We start from the raw sequence: 13255 nt of genomic DNA, 5'->3' as shown, positions 1-13255 counted from the left end.
GAGCGGCCTGTATATATTCTGGCAATGCTCTGTGTGGGTGTAAAGTTTTGTACTTAGTAGTGTTGAAACTTCTGCTAATTTTTCTGTTGTCATAGAAACTAGAGCATCCAGTTTCAAAGGTTCAATTTATTTTACTGTTTAGGAGAATTGTAAACATGGAGAATTTTTTAAAAAATCAAAGTGGAAGACTTAGTTATTTTCCATTTTTTGTCCCATATAATTCATCTAATTAATCCTCCAAATACCCTCAGAGCAGTGCTGAAATCTACTTACCTTCCCTATCAGTTCGGAACTGCGTGTACGTGTCACGTGAGATTTTGGGACCCTCTGCACATGGGCAAATCTTTCTGTGCATGCGCAGAGGGTCAAAAATGATGTCTGGGTGGGTGGGTGGCGCCTCACCCTGCCACCGCTACCAGTTCACTGAACCACCCGCCACCACTGCTACAGGTTTGCCCGAACCGGTGCGAACTGGTAGCATTCTCCAGTCAGGGTGGTCACGGCAGTCAGGATGGGAGGCGACACGGGTGCGAGTTGTTTAGGACCGAGTCTGCAGAGGAAACGAAGCCCCGCCTCCCTGCTCTACGCGTCAGTTTTTTCGACTCGGTAGAGTAGGACAGGCGTGTCTCGTGTTTCCTCTGTAGGCCCGGCCTTGCTAAACTCAATCCCAGCGTGAACTGAGGGATTCCGCTGAAGACCGCTTGACGGTAGGGCTGTCGGCTGACAGACCCTTCGGCGCGCACGAGCGGTTTCTGCTCTGCCGCGCGGCAGCATTTCGGCCCATTTTCCTTCTGACGGTAGCTGCGACTCGGGCTCAGCCCTGCAGCTGGGACGCGCGACGCCCATTCCGCGCCACCTTCCTGCCCTCCTTGGACCGCGCGCCGCTGCGACCCTCTCTTCACGATCGGATCGCCGATTTCGGCGCAGAGAGCCCCGTCTGCATTAAAGAGGTCGGTTTTGCCCTCATTTGAGTTTCGCGTGCTTTTGGGCTAGTTTCAAGATGGCGGACGCCAGTTTGAGCACGGCTTCCCGCTCGAAGAAGGCCAGGGGAAAGCGGACCCATGAGCCCGATCCAGGGGAGGGGACCTCCGGGGGCCATAGGGCCAAGAAGAGCAGGCACCAAGATGTCCCTAGACCATCAGGGATCCGCTCCTCTTCTTCCTCGAAATCTACGAAGGATGAGGAGCGTCGTCATAAGGCTATGGAGAAAGCCTTTAACAGGGCCTCCTCTTCCTCAACGGCCCGGGACAAGGCCCTTCCTGCAGCATCGGCGTCGAGGGAGATTCGCCCTCCTGGGCTCTCGTCTTGCGCTCCTGAGGCCCTCCCTCCTCCTCTCTCCCCTGACCATTCCAACCAGGAAGACAATGTCTCCATTTCTGAGGCGGTGGCCGTTTTCCAAGGGGATCACGGGGTATCTATTGGAGCCTCAGGTCCTGATCCCTCTCCTCAGGCCGATGTCTCTCTGCCTCAAGGTCAGGCTGTTTCTCTGGTCTCTGCTTTTAATACTCAAGGGCAGAATATTTCTCCTGATTTGGCAAATTTGATAGCTCTTTCCATAAGACAAGGCATTGCCCAAGGTCTGCAAGAGAGAGCCTCGTCTCGTGTCTCTGACTATTTGGATGAGCAGGCCCTTTCCCTGCGCTCAGTTCCCATGAACACAAGCCATCTTCCTCCGGAACGGGCAGGGTCACCTTCCAAGATCAGTCAGGGTTCCATGTCTGAGGAAGAAGAGGGTGAAATTTTGGTCGACCAAGACTTATCTGAAGACGAGGGTTTGGAACCCGACCAACCCTCCTTTGTGGGTCTCTTCAGACCACAGATGTTCCGGTCTCTTTTATTTAAGGCCCAGACTACCACCCGCTTGGGCATTCCCGGAGCTAAGTCTTCCGGTCAAGCTTTGTCTTCTGATCCTGCCTCGGCCTTGTTTGAAGAGCCATCGGTTATGACTGAGACTATACCGGCTCCCAAATTGTTCTCGGACGTCTTACAACGGCAATGGAAATTCCCGAGCTCGGGTCCTGCTCCTAATTCTTTGGATCGAAGATTTTACCATCTAGCGTCAGAATATGCAGATTTGTTACAGGTCCCGACAGTGGACCCTCCAATAGTCGCTCTTGCTTCTCCAACCCCCTTGTCAGGTCCCTCGGAGGAATCTCTGCGACCAGAGGATCGGAAAGCGGAAAGGTCTTTGATTAAAGCCCATCAGTCAGCGGCCTGGTCTGCTCAAGCCTCCTCGGCGGCTTCTTTTTTTAATAGAGCCTCTATCCTCTGGCTGAAGCAGTTGCAAAAACGCATTCCTAGCTCGGATGTCCGCTCGCACCAGGACATAACCAAGATTCTGGCGGCGGTTGAATTCTCGGCCGACGCCACCTTGAACGCCTCACGCTTTTCGGCCAAATCCATTGGTTCGACGATTACTTCCCGAAGGTTGCTTTGGTTGAAAAATTGGCAGGCCGACATCCGCCACAAATAGCGCCTGGCGTCCTCCCCCTATGCTGGCTCGAGCTTGTTCGGGGCTCCTCTGGAACCACTTCTTATTGAAACCCGGGACCATCGCAAGGTGCTACCAGCCCTTTCGCGTAGATCTGAGTATCGTCAGACGAATTCCTTTCGCCGGTCCTCCTTTCGTTCCTCGGATTCCACTCCTTCCTACCAGCGTTACCAACGTCCTTTCCAGGCCAGGGGAGCTCCTTTCCAGGATCACCAGGTCAGACAGGGGCCCCGATTCCCCTCCAGGCGAAACCAACGTGGGGGGCGTGGCAGGCCCTTTCGCAGATCTCGTTAACTGGCCCCAGACCTCGGGGATCGGAGGTCGTTTAGCCCTTTTTGCCTCCAAATGGGAGTCCACAGTCTCAGACAATTGGGTCAAGAATGTGGTTAAATTCGGCCTTCCCCTAGAGTTTAGGTCTACCCCTCCTCAGTTGTTTTTGCGTTGCCCTGTTTCCCTTATTGGGGCTAAAAGAGCCCGGGTGGAGGCCGCCATTAAACATCTGCTGGCCTCCAGGTCCATTCAGCCCGTTCCGTCCTCGGAATTTGGGAAGGGGTTTTATTCCCGTTTATTTCTTGTTCAAAAGTCCTCCGGGGATTGGCGCCCCATTCTCGACCTTAAGGCCTTGAACCGGCATATAACATATCACCGGTTCAAGATGCAATCCCTTCAGACGATTTTGCTTTCCCTGCAAGTTGGAGATTTCATGTCATCTATTGACTTGACAGAGGCCTACCTTCATGTCCCTATCCTCCCCGAGCACCGTAGGTACCTTCGTTTTTGTTATAATGGGAAACATTATCAATACCGTGCCCTTCCCTTTGGCCTTTCCTCAGCCCCCAGGGTTTTCACCAAAATTATGGCGGCCCTCATGGCCTTTGTCTCTAACCTCCCTGTGAGGGTTCTCTTTTATCTCGATGATATTTTAGTTTTATCTCGTTCCTCTGAGCAGGCACATCGAGATTTAGCCTTGACCCTTAGGATTTTACAAGAACACGGCTTTTCCATTAATTGGAGGAAGAGCCACTTAGTCCCTGCCACTAGGCTTCAACACCTGGGAGCTATTATAGACACGGTCTCCTCGGAGGTTTTCCTTTCTCCGGACCGTATCTTGAGTTTGAGATCTCTGGCAGCCAAGGTACAGCGACAACGCTCAACCTCTCTCCTCACCTTGTCTTGTCTCCTCGGCAAAATGGTGTCTTCGTTTGGGATCGTCCCTTGGTCCAGACTACACAGCAGGGACCTCCAGTGGTTCCTGCTGCCGTTCCAGCGGACCCGCAGGGCTTCATCCCCCGTACGAGTGATAGTTCCCCAGCACGTGCTGCAGTCTCTGGATTGGTGGATCTCCGACAACATCACCAAGGGAAGCTCCTTCCGCGAGCCTCAACGCTTACTCGTCACAACGGACGCCAGCTTAACCGGTTGGGGCGCTCATCTGGGGAGTCACCTGACTCAAGGACTGTGGTCCTCCCAGGAGTCGGAGTTGAGCATCAACGTCCTGGAGCTTCGGGCCATCTTCCTCGCTCTGCAACATTTCCAGACCCTAGTTCAGGGCCGGGACGTCCTCGTCCTAACGGACAACGTCTCGGCGAAAGCCCATGTCAACAGGCAAGTGGGGACGCGGTCCCGAGCTCTCATGCGCGAAGCTCACAGGCTGGGCTCCTGGTCGGAAACCAATCTGTCTTCCATCAAAGCGGCTCACATCTCCGGGATCGAGAATCGGACAGCGGATGCCCTCAGCCGGTCTACGATCGACCCAGCGGAGTGGAGTCTCCACCCGGATCTCTTTCAGGAACTGGTGGTTCGATTCGGTCTTCCGGCCATCGACCTATTTGCCTCGGTGGCCAACCATCAAACACCTCGGTTCTTCTCCAGGTTCCCAACTCCAGGAGCGGAAGCAATAGACGCTCTCCGCTGCACTTGGCCGTCGAATCTCCTCCTGTATGCATTTCCTCCGCTTCCCCTCATTCCTCTAGTCATCAGGAAGCTCCTTCAGGACCGGGCAGAGCTCGTCCTGATTGCACCCTTTTGGAGCCGTCGACCTTGGTTCGCGGATCTACGAGCTCTCTCGGTTCAACCACCTTGGCAGATTCCAGACGATCGCATGGTTCTCCTGCAGGGATCCCTGTCTCATCCGGATCCACACTGGCTTCGCTTAACCGCGTGGAGACTGAGCGGCTCATTATGAGGGACATTCCCCTTTCGTCGGGGGTCATCGACCTCATACAAGCTTCTAGGAGGGGCTCGACTACCAGGATTTACGAGGCTACCTGGCGGTCTTTCTCTACATGGTGTCAAAAGCGTCAAATATTACCTCCTTCAGCCTCAGTGGAACATGTCTTAGAGTTTCTTCATGAAGGGTTTCTAGCGGAACTCTCACCTAACACCCTACGACGTCAAGTGGCGGCACTTTCTTCGGTCCTTTCCTGCGGCTCGACGCACCCAATATCTCGTCACCCGCTCGTTCGCCAGTTCTTACGAGGTGCCACCAATGTCCGCCCACCTCCGGTACGTCGTTTCCCTACATGGGACCTTCCTCGAGTCCTTTCAGCTCTGACGAAAGCTCCCTTCGAGCCCTTGAGGGAGGTATCCCTTCGACTTCTCTCTCTGAAGGTGGCCTTTCTAGTGGCGGTCACCTCCGCTCGAAGAATCTCTGAGATGACTTCTCTATCGGTCCGCAGAGAACTCTGTATCCTCTACCCGGACAGGGTGGTCCTCAGGCTGGACCCTTCCTTCGTCCCGAAGGTAAACTCCTTGTTCCACAGGTCCCAAGAGTTAGTCTTACCAAACTTTTGTCCCCAACCGCGTCATCGTTTGGAAGAAAACTGGCATAAGTTAGATGTTCGCCGTGCTGTCAAGGTCTATCTGGCTCGTACGTCATCAATCAGACGGACGGATGCTTTCTTCGTTTCCTTTCTTCCTTCTTCATTGGGGACCAAGATCTCATCAGCGACCTTGGGCCGATGGATTCGGGCATGCATCTCTACAGCCTACATTTCACTTTCTCTGCCGGTTCCCCGGGGCATTATGGCCCACTCAACGAGAAGCGCCGCAACTTCGGCAGCCTGGTCGACCAGGGCCCCGGTAGAGGAGATCTGCCGGGCGGCCACGTGGGCCTCTCCTAACGCCTTCATCAGACACTATCGTCTGGATGCTTATGCCTCTTCGGATGCAGCCTTTGGCAGGAGAGTGCTCCAGCAGGTCCATCAGGCATCCTAGGACCGGGGCCGGCCTTCTCCCTCCCGACAGGACACAGGACTTGGGTATGTCCCATCCTGACTGCCGTGACCACCCTGACTGGAGAATGAGCGTTGGTACCTACCTGATACGCTCCTTCTCGGGCTGGTGGTCACGGCAGTCAGCCCCTCCCTTTGGCCGTCCCGGGCTGGCAGTAACCTCTAAAGGGAAGGCTGGGGGGGGAGGGTTTACTTACCTCTCTTCATGTTTTTTTCCTCTAGACACGCCAGTCTGCACAGAATTCCTCGTCTCAAAACTGACGCGTAGAGCAGGGAGGCGGGGCTTCGTTTCCTCTGCAGACTCGGTCCTAAACAACTCGCACCCGTGTCGCCTCCCATCCTGACTGCCGTGACCACCAGCCCGAGAAGGAGCGTATCAGGTAGGTACCAACGCTCATTTCACCCCTGCCTCAGAGGACAAGAGTTAAAAGGAAACCAAACCTGGTTGGTGGCTCTACAAAATTGCTCCAGGTGAACCAAAAGCAATTTTTCAAAGTTGTCACCAGCAGCTTCCTAAATAACAAAGAATGAAACCAAAATGGTTATTGAATATGGCAGCCTTTTTCAACTGTTCCCTATCAGATGTACTGTGACTAAAATTATGAACCAACATTGCCAAAGCAAGAAACTGGAAATTTAGCCTAGTTTGTAGTAAACTTGTTGGCTATTTATGTTTTAAACACATTAAAATTTTGCACCAGAAATATTAAAAAAATAGCATATCTTTCATTTTTTTTACTAGAAGATGATATTAGTCATAATTGCCAGATCCAATGAAGTACAATAGATAAGACTGCTGGGAGAATCTAACTCTCTATTCTCCCAGCCTTCTCCTGTCTTCTCTGAGGATTAGAAGACTGCTGGCATTGGCTACTACTAGTATGTCTGAGAAAGGAAGGAAGAAATCTCAAAATCAGGCAAGATGACCTTCACAGAAAATACCACTGCACCCCCATTGAATAGATTTTTCCATTTATTTTCCAACAAACAAAAGTTGAAAATACTTTAAAATTTTAATATTCAGTGCAGAAAGCTGACTCTGAGAGACAAGGAGCAAGTTTTGTGTACATCTGGCTTCCCCTGATCAGCATTTTATATACTTCTGAATATATTGATGGAAGAGAATATTTGTAGCTCGAGGTTGAACTGTGGGGTCCTTGGTGCTTTCTAGCTTGGTTGTTTTCTTGCAGATGTTTCACTACCAAACAAAATAACATCATCAGTACTAGAAGGGTATGGAGTTTGCTCTCATTTTATATATTAGTGGTTTCCCCTGTCAGTGTTGGTGGGTGTGGTCTTGGTGATTCCTTGATCTGCTTGTTGTTTATTGTTAGGTTGTTTGAACCTGAGTTGATAGTTTCTTGATTAGGGTATTGTTTACTTCTTGATTATTGGTCCAGTGCTAAATTACAATAGCACTGAAAAAGTGACTTATGGTCATTTTTCACATGATCATTGCAGCATCTTGATGGTTGTGCAATTAAAATTCAGATGCTTGGCAACTGGCATATATTTATGATGGTTGCAGTAACTCAGGATCTCACAAACAAAGTCTATGTTATTAACTTAACACCTGCAGTGATTCACTAAAGAATTGGCAATAAAGGTTGTAAAATGTGGCAAAACTCACTTAACAACTGTCTTATTTAGCAACAGAAAATTGGGACTCAGTTGCGGTTGCAGCCAAATCTAGACACACATGGTTCTAAGCCATAATTATCATTTATAAACCCCAATCAGGGAGTTCATACAAAATACATGATCATTTTGCACAATATAGCCTTTGTATTTATTTTCAACCATCTGATATTATGATGTTGATAAGACACATATTTGAAGCAAGCAAAGATGCCTGAAAAATCTCACCAGTCAGTTTATTATGTTTGTCTTTTTCAATTGAACTCAGTAAGGGAAAGGGAAAGGTTCCCCACACACATATGTACTAGTCGTTCCCGACTCTAAGGGGCGGTACTCATCTCCGTTTCAAAGCTGAAGAGCCAGCACTGTCCGAAGACGTCTCCGTAGTCATGTGCCCTGCATGACTAAACGCCAAAGGCGCACGGAACACAGTTACCTTTCCACCAAAGGTGGTCTCGATTTTTCTACTTGCATTTTTTACGTGCTTTCGAACTGCTAGATTAGCAGAAGCTGGGACAAGTAACGGGAGCTCACTCCGTTACGTGGCACTAGGGATTCAAACTGCTGAACTGCCAACCTTTCGTTCGACAAGCTCAGTGTCTTAGCCACTGAGTCACCGTGTCCCCGTTTTGAATTCAGTACATTGGGTTAATGGTCTAATATATACCGTATTTTTCGGAGTATAAGACGCACTGCTTGGGGATAAAAAACAGCTTCTAAGGCACAGCTGAGAGGAAGCAGCAATGAGAAAAGCAGGCAAAACACGGCAAAACACGGTGGGAGATCGCTTCACTTGGCTAGCGCTAGTTAGGGCTGAAAAAAGGCTTCTAAAGAACAGCTAAGAGTTGGAGCAAAGCATGGAGATCGCTTCACTCGCTAGCACCTAGTTAAAGCACAGCGGAGAGTCGAGGGAGCAGGCAAAGCTGGGAAGATCGCTCACTAGTGCCTCGTTAATGCCTCGTTAGGGCTGAAAAAAAGCTTCGAAAAAGCTACATTCGGAGTACAAGATGCACCCAAATTTTCAGTCTCTTTTGGGGGGGGGGAAAGTGTGTATTATACTCAGAAAAATACGGTACATGCTTGGTTGGTAGGAACCAGAGTTGATCATTCATAGACAACAGCAATTTCTTGATAACATTTTATTATAAAGTTCAAAATGGTTCGCAGTATTGGCTAGGTACCTTTAAGCATGTAAGAATTGCATTCCATTGGAATCAATGGAATGCGCATACATTTGTTTAGGATTTTGTGCTAGCACTTTCTTCTGCAGATTTGGCATATTTTTTAAGATGCTTATTATTTGTGAAAAAAGTTCAACTGTCCTGGTGTGTTTGTTATTCAGAAAAAGTGGGGAGTCTATAGCATGGGCATGTCTGTTGTGGGCTTGAGATCATTCTAAACAGATCTTGCTTTTATGGGCTATAGACCATGATGTATTCTCAGCTGTGGCTTTGATTTGTAGTGACTCAACTAGGGCAGTGTTTGGACAGCAGATATCCTGCTGATGAGATGAGTAAACTTCCACCCAAAACTCTAGGTGGTCTTACCATCTCTTCACATACCATATGTAGGAGGATGCTGATTCCTTAAAATATGTGATGGAGAAAATGCTTATAGGGATAGTGCTGATGGGGTCAAAGAACCTTTTCAGAGTAATGGAATAACTTGTAAAGTCCTTTTAGTAATCACTTTAAAAAAATCACTCTGTTATTTAAGACTGCGATTTCTGCTTGTAGGTCAGGGAAAAACTTTTATTAGATAATAGGAAGAATTCTTAGGGGACCAATTACTTCTTGGGGGACCAAAACTATGAAGAAGAGAAGCTTAATTTTTTTTTAAAAAAAGTCTAGTTCTCTTCTATCTTTTAAATCAGAAAGCTGATTTCTGTTCAAGGTAGTTGATCTTGTGGGGTTAGTATCAGCTTTATCTTAGAAAAATGAAATAGCACATCCTTTTGAAAACTCCCTAACTGACATTCCCAATTGGATTCCCTTCCTATATATGAGAACCAAACTGAAAAAAAATAAATAGCTTGGCTGCTTAAGAATTACATCAGTAGGGAAACAAAGAATATAGTGGTGTTGCAAAAAAACCCAAAGCTTGAAACCTGATTTTTTTTTTTGCTAAAACTTACGGATAGTCAATTAGAAAAAACTCATGGATGATTGTTTTTATATATGGCAACTGCAATGAGGCTATGATACTCAGAAAGCTAGAAGTACACAGAATACCCATAATGGAAGAATGGATCATTAAAATATTAGAGCTTGCAAAATGGTGCAATGGCATATTTGATTAAAGAAGGAACAACAATTAAGATATAGAAGACTGGAAACCATTTATGGACTTTTTGCCGAAAATGGATTGAAATGAATTTATGCTTTTGGGATTCATTAATTTAAAAAGGTTGTTTATGGGAAGAAAAAAACCATGATATGTAACTTGGAAGGGTAGAAATGTTTATAACTGCTGTAAAAGACGATCAGAGGTTGCTTCTGTAGATGTCTTTCTTTTTCCTTTCCTTTTGTTGTCTTTCACTTTTTCTTTTATTTTTTAATATTGATCTTTTTTTTAAACTTTTTGTGTTTCTGTAGTTTTTTCAATCTTATGTAAAATGTTCTTTTAATAAAAATTACATATAACAAATCCAAAGCCTCTAATGGAAACATCCATACATACGTTTAAATGTTGTTTCCTTCTGAGTAGCACACAATGAGTTGTGTTTTGCTCCCTTTTCAGAAAAGGCGGCGGCGGATCGATCGGAGTATGATTGGTGAGCCAACAAACTTCGTTCATACTGCTCATGTTGGTTCAGGAGATCTCTTTAGTGGAATGAATTCGGTAAGTGCATTTGCCAGGAATTCAGCAAGGTTAGAGACCTTATTCTTGAACATTATATTTTGAAATAATATTTCTGTCCTGCTGCTGTGCAGATATGTTGGATTTCAATCTCTGTAATTTCCAGATAGCTTTGGTTATACTTTCTGGAAATCATCAGTATTAAATTCCTACATCCAGATGGCTTCATGATGGAAAAGGATATATTATATCTTTTAGATTTATAACTATATCTAAAAGAAAAAAAAATGAAATAATTTGCAAATGGGACAGGAATTATTAGTAAAGAAAAGGAAAGAGGAATTTTCAGCACATCATAGGAAACCATTTACTAAGGGATAATATGTTTCTAATCAAGAAATGCTTCTCCAGAGGCAACTAAAAATATATCCATGATGTAATTGCATTTCAGTTTTTTCCTTTTGTTTACTCTGTAGACATCATTGAGATCAGTGCAGCTTACCCCAAGGAATTCTGCATCTGTGTGTGGTGCATTAAAATGGTTGTAAAAATATCTGATAATAAATACGTATGTCAAAATTAGGGTATGGTACTATATAGAGTAGCCTTCACATACAGCAAAATCTTTAAAAGATAAATTTCAATCATCATTTTTAATGGCATTATAAGCATGTTGAAAACAAGCTACAGCAAGTGAGTCTTTTTGCTTACCTTCTTTCATGTAATATTGCCACAAGGAAGAATTTGAAAAGATACCTGCTTGCTTGCCTAAAAATGTTTCATTTTTTTTGTTAGCCATATTTTTTAAAAGTATGATTAATGTCATTTGGGATGTTTAAAGTAAAGTAAAAAGCATGTAGTTGGGAGCCCAGCATATTTAAGCAAAATATCAATACATTAATCATAGTTTAGTGTTTGGACAATGCACTAAACATTCTAGGATTCAAGAAATACATAAAATCTGTAGAATGCTATCTGTCTAATGTAACAGAAAAAGTGTTTTACAGTGCTATATCTGTTGTTTTTGTTCACACGTGTAGTCTCCGGTTTCATTATCAGGGAATAAGCTGTTTGTGTTGGTGATAGGTCACAGCCAATAAGTGTGTGTGTGTGTATGTGTGTGTGTGTGTACACACACATTATATATATGTATATGTGTGTGTATACACACACACACACACACAAAATCATCACTTCTTGATTACAGCACTTACATACATGAATTCAAATGTTATGAAAAAGCACATCTAGTCATCTTTCTGGTGCCATCTTCTAAAGTCATGCAGCTTCCTGGCTTAGAACTCCATATGTCACCTCTGGGTGAGACTGGTGGCATATAAAAAAATATTAAATAAAAATAAATAAATAAATAAATAAATATGTCCAATGTGGCTATAAATAGGTTTTTGTGCAGTATCCTAGCCCATGGAAGCTATAAGAAAATTTATGTTACTTGTTGAGTTGTTAAGCTCTCCCTCAGTATTAACATGTGCCTGACATATAGACATTTAAGAAAGGAAACAAAGAAAACCCACATGATCTTGCATGCTTAGCCACCAGTCTGTCCCTTGACTGTCTGAATACAACAGCATACAAATAGCATGCAAATGAGCTTCGGTCATAAAATAATGTACATGCATCTGTTGGGTGAAATTGAAGAGAAATTGAAATAGTAAGAGATTCCTTTGGAGCTAATTAAATTTTGGGACAGCAAAAAACTTAAGTTGAATATTGCATGAAAAAGAAAAGCACAGAATTCTGTAATATCCTTTTCTTATATGTTTGGCTGTATATATTAATGAGTAATATGATTGACTTTGTACAAATTTTCTACTGATCAAATAGAATAGAATAGAATGAATAGAATAGAATGAAATAGAATAATAATGTTATTGTCACTTTGAATGTATACTAATCGGCATACATTGAAATGAAATTTCGTTGCATACAGCACTCAAAGGGTCACCACCTCCAATATAGAATTCAAAAAAAGAAAGAAAGAATTCAAGAAATATCACATTATAGTTGACCATACTTTCTATAACAAACAAAACCATCATGGTTTTGTTTCTTTAGGTGAGCTCAATTCAAAACCAAATGCAGTCCAAAGGAGGCTATGGAGGAGGCATGAATGCAAATGTTCAAATGCAGCTCGTGGATACAAAGGCAGGATAACTGGGGCATCTTTCCAGTAAGTATTTCACACTTTCCACATTTTAACATCTTTCTCTTCTGACTTCCAGAGACACAAATGTATGGGACAGCAAAGTCATTCATAATTGCTACCTCAAAACTATATGCCCGTGATGGCAAACCTATCGTACATATTGGTGAGCACTTGAGTGTTGCCCTAGTTCAGCTGCAGTGCACATGTGCATGTTGGCCAGCTGATTTTCAGGCCTTCTGGGCCCACAGGAAGTCAGGAAACAGGCTGTTTCCGGCCTCCGGAAGACCTCCGGGGGTGGTGGCGGGAAAGGCCCATTTTTGCTCTCCCCAGGCTCCAGAGGCTTTTTAGGAGCCTGGGGAGGTTGAAAACCACCTTCCCCACCCCCCGGAGGCTTTCCAGAGACTAGAAACAGCCCGTTTGCTGACTTCCGGTGGGACCGGAAGGCCTGTTTTTTTGTCTCCCCAGGTTCCAGAGGCTTACTAGGAGCCTGGGGAGGGTGAAAACGGCCTTCCCCACCCTCCAGAGGCCCTTTTTGGCCTCCGGAGGGCCTCGGGGGGGGGAGGCTGTTTTCGCCCTCTCCGGGCACCAAGAAAGCCTCTGTAGCCTGGGGAAGGCAAAAAACAGGCCTACCGGGCCCACTGTGCCATCATGTGCCAAAAGCGGGGGTCACATGGGGGGGTTGCGCACGCATGCATGGAACACATTGAATTATGGGTGTGGGCATGCACACACGCGACACACAGCCCCACGCTCCCCCACGCTTTTGGCACGCGATGGCAAAAAGGTTAGCCATCACTGCTATATGCAATGTACATTCTGGTGTATTTCATACTGATTTCACACATACATTTATCAAAACTGGCCTTAGCTATTTGAGCCTCTTAATTATTATTTCATTAATTAATTATATCTTCTTCAATATTTGTC

General features: G+C 45.6%; 1 protein-coding gene across 3 annotated transcripts in view; it reads left to right on the top strand.

The window, feature by feature from the left end:
- The window catches only part of CDC42SE2 (CDC42 small effector 2), a 75109-nt gene that overhangs the window by 57812 nt on the left and 4042 nt on the right, over nt 1-13255 (top strand). For 2 of the 3 annotated variants that reach the window (XM_070935671.1, XM_070935672.1), the window contains exons 3-4: nt 10102-10203; nt 12238-12352. In XM_070935671.1, the coding sequence (XP_070791772.1) occupies nt 10102-10203; nt 12238-12336 (201 nt within the window). In that variant the 3' untranslated portion in view covers nt 12337-12352. The remainder of the gene's footprint in view (nt 1-10101; nt 10204-12237; nt 12353-13255) is intronic. The other variant, XM_070935673.1, reaches the window with a different exon arrangement.

This window comes from Pituophis catenifer, unplaced genomic scaffold (assembly GCF_029215685.1).
Source record: "Pituophis catenifer annectens isolate HBS135680 unplaced genomic scaffold, rPitCat1.0.hap2 SCAF_2, whole genome shotgun sequence".
NCBI classification, from domain to species: domain Eukaryota; kingdom Metazoa; phylum Chordata; class Lepidosauria; order Squamata; family Colubridae; genus Pituophis; species Pituophis catenifer.
Note: the sequence above shows the minus strand (reverse complement) of the source record. Positions and strands in the feature narration are given on the sequence as shown.